The 17,211-nt window shown below is 60.0% G+C and overlaps 1 protein-coding gene and 1 long non-coding RNA gene across 6 annotated transcripts; one reads left to right on the top strand and one right to left on the bottom strand.

Annotated features, from left to right (window-relative positions):
• The first annotated feature begins 42 nt into the window (after positions 1 to 42).
• On the top strand, positions 43 to 16,054 carry LOC129555208 (kinesin-like protein KIF19). Of its 5 annotated transcripts, none has more exons than XM_088841822.1 (14): positions 43 to 74; positions 745 to 840; positions 5,889 to 6,000; positions 7,768 to 7,933; positions 8,569 to 8,743; positions 8,853 to 9,051; positions 10,116 to 10,386; positions 10,470 to 10,591; positions 11,060 to 11,196; positions 11,369 to 11,552; positions 11,717 to 11,804; positions 12,472 to 12,866; positions 13,020 to 13,227; positions 15,936 to 16,054. In XM_088841822.1, exons 1-14 carry the CDS (start codon positions 58 to 60, stop codon positions 16,037 to 16,039), a joined length of 2,274 nt encoding a protein of 757 aa, XP_088697948.1. In that variant the 5' UTR covers positions 43 to 57; the 3' UTR covers positions 16,040 to 16,054. The 5 variants fall into 5 exon arrangements, with proteins under 5 accessions (XP_088697948.1, XP_088697947.1, XP_088697950.1 ...); XM_088841821.1 differs by lacking the exon at positions 15,936 to 16,054 and adding an exon at positions 13,476 to 14,110; XM_088841824.1 differs by lacking the exons at positions 43 to 74; positions 745 to 840; positions 15,936 to 16,054 and adding exons at positions 1,737 to 2,237; positions 4,092 to 4,237; positions 13,476 to 14,846 and having other exon boundaries at positions 5,889 to 6,076.
• On the bottom strand, positions 15,490 to 17,210 carry LOC129555896 (uncharacterized). Its single transcript, XR_016038717.1, has 3 exons — positions 16,903 to 17,210; positions 15,949 to 16,747; positions 15,490 to 15,676 (listed from the first exon to the last, which is right to left on the bottom strand). It is a non-coding gene; the product is annotated as an uncharacterized LOC129555896 (long non-coding RNA).
• Position 17,211: the final 1 nt, after the last annotated feature.

Here is a 17,211-nt window from a genome sequence, read left to right as displayed (position 1 = left end):
ACTCTGCAGTTTGCTGCAGGGGGTGCGGGTTCAACCCCTGGTTGAGGAAGATCCCGCATGGCCCACAGCAAAAGGTAAAGTAACTGAAAGGGTGGGCACATGTATGTGTATAACTGCGTGGCTTTACTGTTCGCCCGAAACTGTCACATCATTGCAGAGCAGCTATACTCCCGTGCACAGTAAACATTAAATCAAAAACTAAGGAAAAGGATACATATTTTACAACATGAGGAGGATAGCCAGTATTTTATAGTAACTATAGATGGAGTATAACCTTTAAAAATTGTGACTCATTTTTATACGCCTGTGACTTACATAATATTGTATTGCAACTATGCTTCAATTCTAAAGGGAGAAAAGAAAGTAAAAGGAGAAATTCGCTTCCTCGGTTGTATCAGCCGTGTTTCACGTTCTCAGCCACACGTAGGTAGCGGCAGAGAGTGGTCAGTGTGTAGGTGGTCCGTGTCCATCGCTGCAGAAAGTTCTAGGAGACAGTGCTGGTTCAGACACTCAGCCAGGGGAGGGAGGGTGACTCCTTTGGCCAGGCACAGGCCGCGGTGCAGCCCCCTGAACCCCAAGGGCTGTCCGCCGTGCACACTGGGTTCTTGCTGTCCGGGGCAGGGCTGACCCCCGGTCTCATCAGCGTAGCCACCGGCTATGGGCAGTTAGTCCCACGATCAGGCCAGCGGGCCAGGGGCCCTGGGCGGGCAGTGCTCCCCTGACCGCCGCTCCCGCTCCACCCAGGTGGCTCTCCTACCTCCTGCTGTTCATCCTGGACCTGGTCCTGTGCCTCCTCGCCTGCCTGGGTCTGGCCAAGCGCTCCAGGTGCCTCCTGGCCTCGTGAGTAGCCTGCCTCTGGGTCTGGGGGAAGAGCTGGCCAAGCGTGGGGAGTGACGGTGCCACCGTCCAGAGGGATGAGGGCCTGGGGGGCCGGGGACATGTGGGCAGCAGGGGCAGCCTGACGCACCCTCCCTCCCCCTCCTCAGCCCCCGGCCCGGGGAGGGGGTGGGGGCAGCAGCCACCGTCCTGCCATCAGGATACCAAGTCAGGGGCGGGTTTCCCCCCTCCAGCCCCTGCCTCCTGGGCCTGACTGTCCCGCAGCTGAGCCGTTAGAGCCGCTCAGCTCGCGCCCTTGCTGCCATCTCTTCCCTTGGCGACCTGTGCCCCGGACATCGGTCCATATCCCTCTGCCCGCAGTCAGTGGGGCGGTGTCAGGGCTCAGGCTGGGGCTGCCCTCGGGGCCACTGAGAACCAGGGGGTACAAGGTCGTAGCTGAGAGGATGCACCCCGAAGGCTGGGGGCGGGCAGCCACCATGGGGCCCCCACCTGCCGGCCTCTGCCGGGACCCCACCGGCAGCTGCTTCTCTAGGATGCTCTGCTGCGGGGTGCTGGCCCTGCTCCTCAGCTGGACGTCCCTGGCTGCTGACGCTTTCACGGCCGTGGTGAGTTGAGGGCCGTGGGGGTGCCAGGTGGTCCTCCCAGGTGAACTTCGGTCTGGTGGTGCGTCGATGTGTCCCATCCGGTATCCCCAGGGCAGGGCCAGCTTCTGGTCTCAGTCCCTAACCAAGAATCCGAGAGTTTGGGACCGAAAGGGGCTTGGCTCATCCCTTTTGATGGGGACACAGGCCCCGGGAAAGGAAGAGACTTGCCCCAGGGTCACGAGGCATTTGGGGGCAGAGCCAAGATAAGAGGCCTGAAGCCTGAATCTTTACCCACCCGCCAAGGCCTGTGCGGCTGGGGAGGAGGGACCAGGGGTCTCCTCTGGGTGTGAAGCGCTGAGCCCAGATAGTGGGACTGGGCGTGGCTCGAACCCCGTCCTGGAAGCGCCCCTGGGACTCAGCGCGCAATCCCGGGCCCTCTTCCCCAGCGTCCGGAAAGCGGAAGGTGGCCTCCCGTTCCCTGCGCTTGGACTCACACACACTGTCTGGTTCACAGTGCTGTCTGTTTCCAGTTGTGGCACCTTGAAATGTTAAAAGAACAAAGAGAAACAGACACACACACAGGGTGTCTGGAGTGTGGGCGGAAGCCAGCTAGGCAGGTACGCTTGATCTCTGGTGGACCAAACGCTCCAGAGGAGCTGTGTGCACAGCGTTCATCCATTCATCCGACGTTCGGCTACATGGCTCTCGGGGGTGTGGGTGCCTGGAGATGGAAGAATCAGAAGAACGGGACGTTTCCTCTTAAGTTTCAGCTCATAGGCAGATCATCACAGCCCCATGTGGATCGACACAGTGGTGGTACGGGCTGCGTGTCTGTATGTGTGTGTGTTTGTGACAGAGGGGCAGATTTACGGGGATTTCAAAGAACCCCTTATCTGACTTAAGGGCCACAGAGCAAACCTGTGACCTGCGTCCATTCTGCCCTTTCGATCTGGGAGAAAAAAAGCAGGGGGTGCTCATATGGGAAGCCCTCTACCCAAACGCGTGCCTGGCCCAGTGATGGGGCCGGCTGGTGACCCTGGCCTCTACGATGCCCCCAGAATGCATGGACCCTGGTGCTGCTTGTCTGAGTAGTTCTGGGCAGAGCTTGTCCGGAAGAGGGAAGAGGTGGGCCTCTGCTGCTTTGTCCCCCCTCCCCACACCACACAGTGAGTGAGCCCTGGGCAGGCAGGAGCCTACGTCCCCAGGGCTGGGGCCCCTCCAGGTACAGGGAAGAGCAGAGTAGGAGGGCCCAAGTGAAAGTCGCTCAGTCATGTCCGGCTCTTTGCAACCCTGCGGATGACTGTAGCCCGCCAGGTTCCTCCGTCCATGGGATTCTCTAGGCCAGGATATTGGAGTGGGTAGCCATTCCTTCTCCAGGGGCTTTTTCCTATCCAGGGATTGAGTCCAGGTCTCCCGAATGGCAGGCGGATTCTTTATCATCTGAACCACCGGGAGGGCCCAGGTCACGGTCAGACGCATCCTGCTTCACCAGGCTGGGCAGAGACGTCTCCCGAGGGTGGCAGAGCCTCCTGGGACTTGGTCCTGTCCTGTTCTCACATCCATTCACACACAAATCCATGCATTTCCTAACGCACAGGCTTCTTTTTATATATATATATATATTTCGTTCCGTTCCGTCGCTCAGTCGTGTCCTACTCTATGCGACCCCGTGGACTGTAGCCTACCAGGCTTCTCCGTCCAGGCAAGAATACTGGAGTGAGTTACCGTTTCCTTCTCCAGGGGATCTTCCAGCTTTGGAGGCAGACGCTTTAAATATATATATTTACTTATTATTTATTTATTTATTTATGTATTAGCTGCTTTGGGTCTTAGTTATGGCACATGGAATCTTTAGTTGCTGCATGCAAACTCTTAACTGTGGCATGTGGGACCTAGTTCCCTAACCAGGGATCGAACACAGGCCCCCTGCATGGGGAGCGTGGAGTCTTAGCCCCTGGACCACCAGGGGGTTCCTCACACACCTTCTTACACACATGTACACGCTGTCCCATATACACATGCAATTCACACATGCCCACACGCCCTTCCCCGCATACACACAAACTTCCGTCCTTCCCCTCCGGAGCCTGGCTCTCTCTCTAGAGCGGGGAGCCCACGGCCGTGCCGGCTCCCAGCCGAGCTGCCTGGGAAGTCTCGACCTCCCTCCATCTCGCCCTCGGCGCTGCCCTTAACTGTGCCAGCGGGTCGGTCCCCAGGGAGACGAAGAGCCAGGCTCTCAGCCCTCCTTGGGAGCCTCCTGTCCCCTGCTCTTGTCCAGCGTGCATGCTCAGTTGCTTCAGTCGTGTCCAACCCTGTGACCCCATGGAGTGTAGCCTGCCAGGCTCCTCTGTCCATGAGGTTTTCCAGGCAAGGGTACTGGAGTGGGTTGCCATGCCCTCCTCCAGAGAATCTTCTAGACCCAGGGATCGAACCGGCTTTTCCTGTGTCTCCTGCATTGCCAGGCAGGTTCTTTACCACCAGCGCCCACCTAGGAAGCCCCACTGTTATCCAGAGACCTTCTCGTTCTCTGACCTTCTGGAATGCCCTCCCTGGGCAGAGGGCAGACCAGGTCCTCAGCGTCTCTTCCTTGCAGGGCCCTGGGGGACGGGGAGAGGGTTTATAAGCCAGGATGGCCTGGGTGGGCAGTCATACCTGCTGCTCGCCCCCCAGACACAGAACCGTGGGCAGCGCATGAAAGAGGGGGCCCACATCAACCGCTCGCTGCTGGCCCTGGGCAGCTGCATCAACGCGCTGAGCGACAAGGGTACCAAGAAGTACATCAACTATCGCGACAGCAAGCTCACCGTCTCCTGACGGTACCAGCTGCCACCGGGCCTGGGCCCTGGGCACCCGGGGTGGGGCTGCCAGCTTCGCAGACGAAAATACAGGACACCCAGCTGCATGTGAATAGTAGATAAATAACAGCATCCGGTTTGGGTGTCACTGTGTATGTCCCATGCCATCTTTGGAACATGCTTATGCTTTAAAAACAGCCCACTCATTTATCCAAATTTCAGATCTAAACTGGGTGTCCTGTGTGTTAGGGCTTCCCAGGTGGTTCAGTGGGTAAAAAAAAAAAAAAAAAAAAAAATCTGCCTGCAATGCAGGAGATGCTGGAGACGTGGGTTTGATTCCTGGGTTGGGGATGATCCCCTGGAGGAGGGCGTGGCAACGCATGCCGGAACTCTTGCCTGGAGAATCCCATGGACAGAGGAGCCAGTCCACGGGGTCTGGAAGAGTCACACATGGCTGAAGCGACTGAGCAAACGCTCGCAGGCCCCTGTTTGTGAACAGCAGGGAGGGAAAGAGGTTGCATCTGAGCATCTGACCGCCCCCCTCCCGCCAGCCCCAGGGCTGTGGGTTTGAGGGAACTGGGAGTCATCTGGATTTGGGGGTTCAGGTGGACAGTCAGTCTCGTGGCTCCCAGAGGCTGCTGTTGTGGGGTTGGGGCAAGCTCCTGGCTGGGCTCTGAATGCAGTGCTTCACCCCCCGCCACACCCAGCTCCTTTTTGGAGAGGAAGGAGCCATTCTGCATGACTTGTGAGATCTTAATTTCCCAACGAGGGATTGAACCTCGGGCCCTCAGCAGTGAAAGCATGGAGTCCTAACTGCTGGACGGCCAGGGAATTCTCGGCAGTTGTTTCTATCGGGTCAGCGTATCTGAGTTAGGGGGTCATTATTTCCATTTGCAGACAAGGAAACTGAGGCACTGGGAGGCTAAGTAACCTCCCCAAGGGCTCACGGCAGTAAGTGCTGGATGTGGGGCCCCAGCAGAGGTCTGGCTGGGCTGATGGCAGAGCTGCAGGTGACCTGACGCTGGGCATCAGCCCGCCAGCATCACTGCACCTACAGGCTGTGGGTACGAGAGCTGGCTCCTGCCACCTAGAAACCCGAGGGAGCCGAGGGTTAGGGAGGTGAAGGAGCTTGCTTGAAGTCGCTCAGCTGGTCACTGCCGCGCCCGAGGGCTTTGCCCCCAGGTCCCGGGAGCCCCGTACTCTCTCCGTTGAAGAGGGCAGGGCAAGCCCGGGGCAAGGCAGGCGGCGGCCACAGGCCCAGTTCACTCCATCACCAGCCTCTCTCCGGCCAAGACAAAGGCGCCTTCCACTGTCAGCAAAGGGGGTGACCTGGAAGGCCCAAGGAGATGGCGGAGAAGCCCAGGACCCTTCAGAGCTCTTCCCGCTCTGGTTCCAACCAACGTTTCCTCATCCTCATGGATATGAGGCGGGGAGAAGGAGAGCTGGGAGACCCTGACTCAGATGCTGGAAATTTTCAAACACGAACTTTGGAGAAGAAACTGGGAGAGAGAAGAATTGGGGAGATGGCAGAGGGGGCGGGGAGGGGCCTCGGGGAGCTCAGGTCCAGCACCCGTGCGTGTGTGTGAGAGAGCTCCCACGAGGGCATCACGGGCGGGAGCAGGTCCAGGGAGGCGGCCCCCTGCTGACCGCCGCCCGCCCCCGGCCCGTCCAGGACTCCCTGGGGGGAAACAGCCGCACGTGATGATCGCCCTGCGAGCAGCGCCTTCGAGGAGTCCCGGAACACCCTGACCTACGCCGGCCGGGCCAAGAACATCAAGACCCGGGTGAGGGGGCCCCTGCTGTGTGCCCCCAGGACTCGCCTTTCTGGGCCAAGATTCAAGCCCCCTGGACTGATTCCAGGTCCTGCCACCCCCCAGCCCCCTGAACACACACACTGGACCTAGCCACCCTGCTCTGGCCCCCCGTAACTTGCCAGGGAGCCCACAGCTTCCGAGGGTCCCCTTCTCTTTTCTAACTTGATCTGGCCGTGATCAGCCCTTGTTGTTGGGTGCGGGCTTTCTCTGTTTGCGGCGAACCGGGGGCTCCTCCCGAGTTCACAGTGGTGACTGGTGGATTCTCCTGTGCGACACGGGCTCTGGGGCGTGTGGGCTCCGTAAGGGTGGCTGTACGGGCTTAGTTGCCCCGTGGCATGTGAGAGCGTCCCAGACCAGACACTGGACCCACGTGCCCTGCATGGGCAGGCAGACGCTTGACCGTCGGACCACCAGGGAAGTCCCTGTGCTCCTCCGGTTCAGAGTCCGTGCTCATCCCCAAGGTCTGGCCCCCAGCCCCTTCCTGTTTCCTCTTAAGAGGTGCTCGTTCAGACCTTTACTGCCAACAGTGACAGTGTTGGTGACTTATGAGTGCTTCTACTGTGAACCCCTTATCAGTTCATCTCGTGTGATCCTCAGACGAGGCAGCCGTTACTTCTGTCCTCACTTTACAGTTGAGGAAAGTGAGGCTGGAGGGAGCTAAGTGGCTTCCCAGTTGGGTAGGAGTGGCACTGAGGTCTGCCCCGTCACTGCCCCGTCGGTCAGTGTGTTAGAATCCTGGCTCTCTATGAGGTCATCTGGGCCCACCCGTGTCAAGAGTCTAAGAACCTAACCAGCATTCTCCTAACACTTCAGTTGTCCGGTGACTGTTTCGGGAGCTGGATGCGTTCTCTCTGCTCTCTCCATTAAGGAACTTAATGGTGGGAAGAGACCCTTAAAAGAGCGAATTGATAGTTCAGAGTATTATTAATAGCAGGAAATCACACCAAGAGCAGGGAGGCCAGTGGGATTCCCACTAACCTCTTTAGAGCCGGTGAGTGGGACTCTGAAGGATGAAGAGGGGACTGCCGAAGGGAGGGAGCAGTAAGGACGGAGGCTCCCAAGGCAGGGAGGAGGAGGTGTCCGCGCGGAGGGGGCGAGGGGACCGGTTCCTCGGCTGAGTGAGCTGAATGAAACCAGAGAGAGCAGTGCGCCCTCAGCCCCAGATGAGGAATCAGGGCGTTCCCCGCAGTCAGGAGCCAAGGAAGGTTGAGTGGCGCAGGGGCCGGGGCTGGGGCGGGGGCACGATTTTAGGAGTATGCCTCTGGTGGAGGCATGTAGTTTGATAGGTTGTAGGGTTGGAGGCAGGGCTTCCCTGGTGGCTCAAGTGGTAAAGAATCTGCCTGCAATGCGGGAGACCTGGGTTCAGTCTCTGGGTTGGGACGATCCCCCGAGAAGGGCATGGCAACCCACTCCAGTATTGGGCTTCCCTGCTGGCTCAGATGGTAAAGAAGACGCCCACAGTGAGGGAGACCTGGGTTCCACCCCTGGGTTGGGAAGATCCCCTGAAGGAGGGCATGGCAACCCACTCCAGCATTCTTGCCTGGAGAATTCCCATGGACGGAGGAGCCTGGCGGGCCATAGTCCATGGGGTCGCAAAGAGTCAGACACAACTGAGCGACTAAGCACAGCACACAGTCGGAGGCGGAGAGGTCATTGCTGTCATCCAGGAGAAAGGAAAAGGGGGTCCCCGAGGGCAGGCCCTGGCCTCCGGGTGACTGTACCCCGCCCCCTCCCCAGGTGAAGCAGAACCTGCTCAGCGTCTCCTACCACATCGCCCAGTACACGAACATCATCGCTGACCTCCGGGGCGAGATCCAGAGGCTCAAGTGCAAGATCGAGGAGCAGGGCGGGTGGAGCCCGGACCGAGCCCAGCTGGAGCGGGGCGACACGTGCCACATCCAGGGTGCATGCGTGCGTGAGGGGGAGCCCGTCTCCCGGAGCCCCTCCAGGCTGCCTCGGGGTGCTCTGTGGTCAGACAGCGCTGGCTTCAAAGCCGGGCTCTTTCTGACTGAGCAGCCTTTAAGCCTTCCGTCCTTCAGCTGTCAAACAGAATCGCGATCTCTGCCTCAGAGACCTGACCCCAGAATTCAGTGGTAGCAGAGTGAGACCCACCTGGGCGTTTAGCTGTGTGCGGGCTTCACTCTGGGGATTGCAGTGAGGGCTGTGAGACTGCGCCCGGCATCACCAGAAGGGATACGGTTCCCTTACAGATTTTCTGTACTTGCTTTGACGATTTTGCAGCACATGGCAGTACAGTGTCTAAGGGGTGCCTTTTACTAGTTGACAGAAAGGCGCTCTAAAGGCTGGCGGAAGCCCAGTTCATACAGGGAGGCTGGGAGTCACCTTTGGGTCACCGCCTGAAGACGGTGTAGACGTGGGATGTGGCAGGGGGTAATCTAGGAGGTCTTCCTGGAGGAGGTGGTTGCACGGAAGTCTTTTGGGGAGAAAGAGAGAGGGGAGGGCCCAGGCGGACCCAGACTTTCCTGGCCTGACCGTTCCTCCTCCGCTGTCCTCTCCCACTTCCCATTCAATGGGCAGCCGAGGTCCAGCTGCACAGCGGGCGGGGTGAACAGGCTGCGATGGAACACCTTCGTGAGCAGCTGATCAGCACCTTCCAGGAGGAAATGGACATTCGGAGACGCCTGCTCGAGCTGGAGAACCGCGGCATGGAGCTGCAGATGGACATCTCCCGCCACCTGCTCACCATCGCCAGGTAAGCACCGCTGGCCTGGGATGGGAGCCACGAGCTGGAGCCGCACCTTGTGCCCCCCATCCCTCATGGCCTGAATCCCCCGTCTCCTTTGGGGTTGGGGCTGCGGCAGCTGGAAGCGCAAGAAGTCACGCCAGGCACTCAAGTGGCGGGAGGAGCGTCGGAAGGAGTCCTTCACTAAGGATGACACCGGGAAGGACTTGGACACCGGGGACGGCCAGCCAGACATCAAGGAGCCTGCCGAGGTGGTGTCCGCCCGCAAAAGCATCGCCACGTTCATGACTGAGCAGAAGAAGCTGCGAAAGCAGAAGGTCCCTGGGGCTCGGGGGGCTGGGCAAGGGTGGTTGAGAGACTCAGCAGGAAGGGGCTGTGGGAGGCGTGAAACCTGGGCTCTCAGGCCCCAATTCCGTGTGACTTTGAGTCTCTCTTTCGCATCTGGGGCTTCCCTGGTGGCTCAGATGGTAAAGAATCCGCCTGCAATGCAGGAGATGCCGGTTCGATCCCTGGGTCGGGAAGATCCCCTGGAGTAGGAAATGGCTACCCACTCCAGTATTCTTGCCTGGAGAATCCCTATGGATAGAGGAGCCTGGCGGGTCACAGAGTCGGACACCAGTGAGGGGCTAACGCTTTGTGTGTGTGCTCAGTTGGGTCTGACTCTTTGCTACCCCATGGGCTATATAGCCCACCAGCTTCCTCTGTCCATGGGATTCTCCAGGCAAGAACTCATCTTTAAAATGGGAGTGTTCAACCCTAGTGGGGTTGATGAGAAGAGTAAATACATCCTTTCACATATTAAAGACTCAGAAAACGGGTAGCCAACATTCTAATTAGGATTTTCCAGATTGCCCTTCTCTGTTCTGGAGCATAGCCATACCAGGGGGCTTCAGGGTCCACCAGTCCAGCGGGCATCAGGTGAGCTGGGGTTGAGCTGGTCCACGGAGGTCATTTCCCTGGATTCCCTGGTGGCTCAGATGGTAAAATGCGGGAGACCGAGGTTCGATCCCTGGGTCGGGAAGATCCCTTGGAGAAGGAAATGGCAGCCCACTCCAGTATCCTTGCCTGGAGAATCCCATGGGAGAAGGAGCCTGGCGGGCTGCGGTCCATGGGACCACACAGAGTCGGGCAGAACTGAGCGACTTCCCTGCACGGAGCCTGTTTCAGGGATGGGTTGCAAGAAGGCAGGCACAGAGGGGTCACCCAGGATCAGTCCCCAGTTGCAGAGTTCAAGACACAGGTTCGAAAAGCGGGCCTCGGAGTGGGTCTTCAGCCGGCTGCCCAGCCTCCAGGGCCTTGGAGGGCCGAGGACAAGCTCAGCGGCGGGCGCGGGCGGCCCCTCTCCAGCCACCTGGTGCTGACGGCCCGCTCGGCTCCCCAGCTGGCGCTGGAGCAGGGGTGCCAAGAGCTGCGCGGGCGGGGCCGCCGCCTGGAGGAGACGCTGCAGCAGCGCGTCAGGTCGGAGCAGCAGCGCGAGGCGCTCGGCCTGCTCTGCCGCGTGCATGAGCTGGAGCTGCGGAACGCCGAGATGCAGCTGCATGCCCTGCTCCGCGCTGGCGCGCTCCGCGACTACCGCGAGGTCCTGCACCACCTGGAGCAGCACCGCAGCCTCTGCGAGGAGATCATCCGCGCCCAGCGGCAGCTCATCCAGGGTAGGGGCCCCGCCCCGCGTGTCCGACCCGCCGGGGGCCCCGGGGCCCGCGCTGAGCCCTGCCTCTCCGCTCCCCCGCCGCAGACTGCAACCTGGCCGTCCCGCAGCACCTGAAGGAGCTGTACGAAGTGTACCAGCGGGAGCAGGAGGAGGGCAGCCTGGAGCGCGCCACCATGATGGACCGCCTGGCCTCTCAGGCCCTGCAGGTGGGTGCCCGGGCCGGACCATGCGCACATGACTAAGGGCGGGGCTGAGGACCAGGGCGGCACCTGCCAGCACCTAGGGTGGCCTCGGGACCCAGCTGGCTGATCCCCGGAAAGCTGGCTTCTCCTTCTGCTTGTTATTTGACCCAAAGCCTCGCCAGCCTCCCCTCCTGTGGTGGTCTTCTCTGGCATGTGTCCCAGTCCAGGGTCTAAGGATCAGGGTTGCCCATCTGAGATAGCACTAAGGGCCCCAGATGCCTCCCAGGAGACCAGGCCACCAGGCGGTGCCACTGGGGATGCCTAGCAGACCACGGCTGGCCCCTGGGACTCAGAACACGAGCCCCCCTGTCTTCTGGGTCTCCCAGCCCAGATTACAGCCACAGACACACTGTGTGCCTGTGTTAGGCAGGCTGTTTACTCAGTCCGAGACCAAGTCTTCCGACTCCCCTCTCCCTCCTTTCCCCTCCCCAGGATAGCACCTTGCCCAAGTTTAGCCCCCCAGGAACCGTGCCGACCCCGGAGGAGTCTGACCTAGAGAACGTCAAGATGCCGAACTCTGAGTTCCCCCACCAGCACAGAAACTTCCTCCCTCTGCTCAGCACTGAGAGGTGAGCCTAAGGACCACTTCCGGCCGTCCAACCCACCTGAGACACCGGGCCGTGTCTCAGAGATGCCATCCCAGACCTGGCTTCCCAGGGAGGATGGAGCAGGAACGGAAGGCAGGGAGGGGGCACAGGTCTGGAGCCGTATTTTGGGGTCCTCTTTCCCACAATGCAACAGTTCTCAGGAGGGGTGGGCGTGGGACTCCTGTGGTGCCAGCCTGGGCAACAGCTGCCCGTCCTCCTCTGCTGACCTCAGTGAAGCCAACCAACTGTTCAAGGCCAGCTCCCAGGCCTGGCAAGCGAAGGGCTCCTTTGTGCCCACCCCACCCCCTATCCCGGCCAGCAACCTGGTGACACAGGAGGTGAGCAGCGGGCCCCACGGGCCCCCTGGGCTCCCCTGATGGGGGTGGGAGTACCCGGGGGGGGGACACCCAATGGTTGGGATGGAACTTTTCCAAAACAGCCCTCTGAGGACGTAGGGTCCCAGGGTCCAGTGGCTTCTCTTCCCAACCCATTCATCTCACAGGCCACCACTCAGGTTGCTCTGAACGGCCAGATCAACTCCTCCCCTGAAAGCATCGAGAATCTGTCGGAGATCCCCTTGACCTGCAAAGGTGTGTCCCCTGCCTCCCCCCACCCCCTCATCAGCCTGAGCCTGGAATCATCTCAACAGCTCAGAGCACCCAGCACGAAGCCCCTTCCTTCCCTCTCCGCTGCTGAACACACCCAGGCATCATTCTAGAAAGACAGGCACCGGTGCCCAGAGAAGAGTACCCACCTGCTCTGTCCACACAGAGCAGGGGACACAGTCGGAAACCAGAATGGGGAACACGTGGCACTTGGGATCACGCCCCCTCCGCTTGCCACTGGGAAAAAGCTGTAATAGCAAATAGAGTCTGAGTCCTCCCTACCCTGTGGCCACAGGCGACCCCCATTATCTTAGCAATCCATCCTCAGAACCTGGAACTTCTCTGGCGGTCCAGTGGTTAAGACTCAGCACTTCCACTGCAGCGGGTGAAGGTTCGATCCCCAGTCAGGGCACTAAGATCCCGTATGTCATGTGTCATGGTCCAAAAAAAAAACAATCTCCACAACCCTCTGGGGTTAGTTTTACCATCGTCAGTTTACAGATGAAAAGAAGGCTCAGAAACTTGCCCAAAGTTTCTCAAACAGCAAGCAAGTTGGGGTGAGCTGCAGCAAAGAAAGGGGTGTTGGAGGTGCAGGAGAGGGAGGAAAATGTGGCCTTGATCCCGGGCTGGGTGCCCCTCTGTCCTGCCACAGGGAAGAAGGAGACCCCGACCGACACCAAGGGCATCTCCGTGAAGGCTGCCCGGTACCGCTTGCAGGCCCTGGGGGCCGAGGGGCACCAACTGCTGGCACCCACCATGAGGCACAGCAGCCTGTCCCTGTACTCGCTGGGCGAGACTGATGACATGCAGTTGCCCGGACTGCTGGCCTGCAAGCGGCCGCCCAGCCCCACCCTCCAGCACACTGCCAGCGAGGACAGCCTGTCCAGCAGCACGGGCGAGGCGCCATCCCAGGCGGTCGAGCGTCATGGCGATGGCCCTTGGCCCTCACTGCAAGGCCAGAAGAAAAGCCTAAACAAGAAACGAGAGGAGTCCCTGGAGGCAAAGAGGAAGCGGAAGTCCCAGTCCTTTGAAGTGACAGGACAAGGGGTGAGCCTAGGGGGACAGGAGCTGGGGGTGTCAGGGCCCCCTCCTTGCCGGGTTCTGAAGCCTGGGCTGCTCCAGAGGCCTCAGGGTAACCCTGGCTGTGCACCACTCTCCATGGAGTGTCCCCCAAGTGAAGCTAACATCTCCTTGTTTCAGACCCCCACGCAGATCCCAGCTCATCCGGCTCTCCAGCCAGCACTGCTCTCCCGCCCCAAGATGCACGTTGCTGGGCTCCGTCCTGTGGAGAATCACATCTCAGACCAGAGGATGCCAGTGATTGGGCACCTAACCCCTACCATCCGGCCCCTGGGAAAGGCCACGCTGCCTATGGCCACGGTCAAACACCCTCCGTGCCAGAACTTGGGTGAGTACCAGCAAGTGTGGGGGGGAATAGCAGTGAGGGGAGGGGAGCCCTTAGCCAGGCCAGGGAGGAGGCTGGTTGAGTTCCCTGACCCTATGACTGCCCCTTGCTGGAAACAGGGTTCCTGAAGACTGTTGGTGGGACTGGCCTCTTGGGGGGTGCCCCGAGGGAGTTCAGAGCCACTGTGGGTGATGACAGGGGCATGGAGAGGCATGCCTTAAAGCACAGCTCCTGGCCCCTCCCCATTGCAGGCCCCAAGGACCCCTCCCCCCTCGCTGCCCCCTCCAACCCACTGGGTGTTTCCGGAAGGGTTAGTCGGATGCCCCGCCTGCCCTATGGCACAAATACCCAAGGCAAAGATGGACGCTTCCAGCACAACTGAGGGGCCCTGCCTGGATCCGGCCCTCCTGCCCGCCAAGGCTTGATAGGGTGTGGCAGGAAAGGGAGACGGAGGCTGGGCAGATGTGGGAGAACTGGCATCAGGAGCGCGGGATCTCAGAAAGCTGGGGCCCCTGGGACCCAGGAATCATGGGGGCGCCTGCCCCCCACACTTCCGTGCCTTCAGTGCTACCGGGAAGGGGAACTGAGCCCAGGAGGCATGGCCTGGATGGCAGGACTCCCTGGCTTCCCAACGCTGGATCCCAAGGCTCCCTGGGCAGAGACTCCTGTTGCCGAAACTCTACTCTAAGATCTGCAGTCAGACTTGGCCTGAGGAGTGGGGGGCGGGGGTGGAGCAGGGAGGGACTGTTAGTGGGATAGGGCTCCTGGGCCCACATCTGGGACAAGGGCATGCTGGATGGTTGGGGAAGGGGCCGATGGGCATTTCCCCTACTGTGGCTGGGGGGTGGGAAGGAATCTAGTTTTGTTCCTGAGCAGTCGCTTCCCGCCCCCCCCCACTCCTTTTAAACAATAAAAATCGCATTTGAGTTTTGTTGGCTGTTGCGGAAACTAGACCTTGTCTGAAAGGTGGGGTGATCCTGACAGACTGGGCTTCCCTTCCCGGGTGGCGCTAATGGTAAAGAACCTGCCTGCAGTGCAGGAGATGTGGGTTCGATCCCTGGGTCAGGAAGATCCCCTGGAGGAGGAAATGGCAACCCACTCCAGGATTCTCGCCTGAGGAATCCCACGGGTAAAGGACTGGCAGGCTGCAGTCCACGGGGCCGCAGAGGGCCGGACACGACTGAGCGAATGAGCGCATCACTGATTAAGATTCAACCCAAGTCCCCTCCTCCCACCACACCCTCTTCCTCTCCCGCTGGTTGACACCAGTCAACAAACTCCGGGGGGAAAGCGCTTTTCCTCTGGACCCTGAGGTCTCTGCCCAGAGCCCCTCTCAGGAGAGGTCAGAGACTTAGGGTTGTGCTTACCCCTCCCACCCCAGGAAGTCAGGGCTCAGAAACTGCTCAGCTGCGCCCCTCAGTCTCAGGTGAGAAAGCTCCCCGAGGTGCACCTGACCATCCCGATGCTTTCCCTGCCCTGTGGGGACGGGGCCCTTGGAAAGCTAATGAACGATGGGGAGTCCTGACCTGTGGAGCCCTCCTTGGACTGTTTTTACCCCCAGAACTGGGTGGTTTAATCATCCCCTTGCCACTCCGAGCACTGGTTTACTCTACCAAGAGCATTGGCTTCCCATGCAGTGCTGGGTTAGAATTTCTCTCGTTGTGAAGAACAGGAGCTACTCTTCCTTGCGTCGCGCCATTGTTAAAGACGCAGGCCTCTTAGGCGCTTTCTTAGATCCGTGGCTGTGATCCCTCAAAACTATGATCCGTGGCATAGATCCGTCAGACCTCGCCTGGTCTGACACTGTGTGTGTCTTCTAGAAGCAACGGGAACCAGGGTCCAAATACATGCCTCCCAGGAGGCTGCCGAGAGATGGCTTAGACCTGCTCCGTCCATGGCGTGGCCACTGGTCACGTGTGGCTGTTGGAACAAAGGCTATGAGGGACTTCCCTGGCGGTCCAGTGGTTCAGACTCTGCACTTTTGCTGCAGGGGGCGCGGGTTCAACCCCTGGTTGAGGAAGATCCCGCATGGCCCACAGCAAAAGGTAAAGTAACTGAAAGGGTGGGCACATGTATGTGTATAACTGCGTGGCTTTACTGTTCCCCCGAAACTGTCACATCGTTGCAGAGCAGCTATACTCCCGTGCACAGTAAACAGTAAATCAAAAACTAAGGAAAAGGATACATACTGTACAACATGAGTATAGCCAGTATTTTATAGTAACTATAGATGGAGTATAACCTTTAAAAATTGTGACTCATTTTTATACGCTTGTGACTTACATAATATTGTATTGCAACTATGCTTCAATTCTAAAGGGAGAAAAGAAAGTAAAAGGAGAAATTCGCTTCCTCGGTTGTATCAGCCATGTTTCACGTTCTCAGCCATGCGTAGGTAGCGGCAGAGAGTGCTCAGTGCGTAGGTGGTCCGTGTCCATCGCTGCAGAAAGTTCTAGGAGACAGTGATGGTTCAGACACTCAGCCGGGGGAGGGAGGGTGACTCCTTTGGCCAGGCACAGGCCGCGGTGCAGCCCCCTGAACCCCAAGGGCTGTCCGCCGTGCACACTGGGTTCTTGCTGTCCGGGGCAGGGCTGGCCCCCGGTCTCATCAGTGTAGCCACCGGCTATGGGCAGTTAGTCCCACGATCAGGCCAGCGGGCCAGGGGCCCTGGGCGGGCAGTGCTCCCCTTCCGCCGCTCCCGCTCCACCCAGGTGGCTCTCCTACCTCCTGCTGTTCATCCTGGACCTGGTCCTGTGCCTCCTCGCCTGCCTGGGTCTGGCCAAGCGCTCCAGGTGCCTCCTGGCCTCGTGAGTAGCCTGCCTCTGGGTCTGGGGGAAGAGCTGGCCAAGCGTGGGGAGTGATGGTGCCACCGTTCAGAGGGATGAGGGCCTGGGGGTCAGGGGCATGTGGGCAGCAGGGGCAGCCTGACGCCCCCTCCCTCCCCCTCGTCAGCACCCGGCCTGGGGTGGGGGTGGGGAAGCAGCCACCGTCCTGCCATCAGGACACCAAGCCAGGGCGGGTTTCCCCCCTCCAGCCCCTGCCTCCTGGGCCTGACTGTCCCGCAGCTGAGCCGTTAGAGCCGCTCAGCTCGCGCCCTTGCTGCCATCTCTTCCCTTGGCGACCTGTGCCCCGGACATCGGTCCATTTCCCTCTGCCAGCAGTCAGCAGGGCGGTGTCAGGGCTCAGGCTGGGGCTGCCCTCGGGACCACTGAGAACCAGGAGGGCCAAGGTCGTAGCCGAGAGGAAGGGCCCGAAGGCTGGGGGATGGGCAGCCACCACGGGGCCCCCACCTGCCGGCCTCTGCCGGGACCCCACCAGCAGCTGCTTCTCTAGGATGCTCTGCTGCCGGGTACTGGCCCTGCTCCTCAGCTGGACGTCCTTGGCTGCTGACGCTTTCGCGGCCGTGGTGAGTTGAGGGCCGAGGGGGTGCCGGGTGGTCCTCCCAGGTGGTCTTCGGTCTGGTGGTGCGTCGATGTGTCCCGTCCGGTATCCCCAGGGCAGGGCCAGCTTCTGGTCTCAGTCCCTAACCAAGAATCGAGAGTCTGGGACCGAAAGGGGCTTGGCTCATCCCTTTTGATGGGGACACAGGCCCCGGGAAAGGAAGAGACTTGCCCCAGGGTCACGAGGCATTTGGGAGCAGAGCCAAGATAAGAGGCCTGAGCCTGATCCTTTACCCACCCGCCACGGCCTGTGCGGCTGGGGACGAGGGACCAGGGGCCTCCTCTGGGTGTGAAGCGCTGACCCCAGATGGTGGGACTGGGTGGGGCTCGAACCCCGTCCTGGAAGCGTCCTCGGGCCTCAGCGCGCACTCCAGGCCCTCCTCCCCAGCGTCCGGAAAGTGGAAGGTGGCTTCCCGTCCCCTGCGCTTGGACTCACACACACTGTCCGGTTCACAGTGGTGTGTGTGTCCAGTTTGTGGCACCTTGAAATGTTAAAAGAACAAAGAGAAACAGACACACACACAGGGTGTCTGGAGTGTGGGCGGAA

This window comes from Moschus berezovskii, chromosome 12 (genome assembly GCF_049115385.1).
Source record: "Moschus berezovskii isolate FMDL1 chromosome 12, NW_MosBer_1.0, whole genome shotgun sequence".
Classification (NCBI taxonomy): Eukaryota; Metazoa; Chordata; class Mammalia; order Artiodactyla; family Moschidae; genus Moschus; species Moschus berezovskii.
Note: the sequence above shows the minus strand (reverse complement) of the source record. Positions and strands in the feature narration are given on the sequence as shown.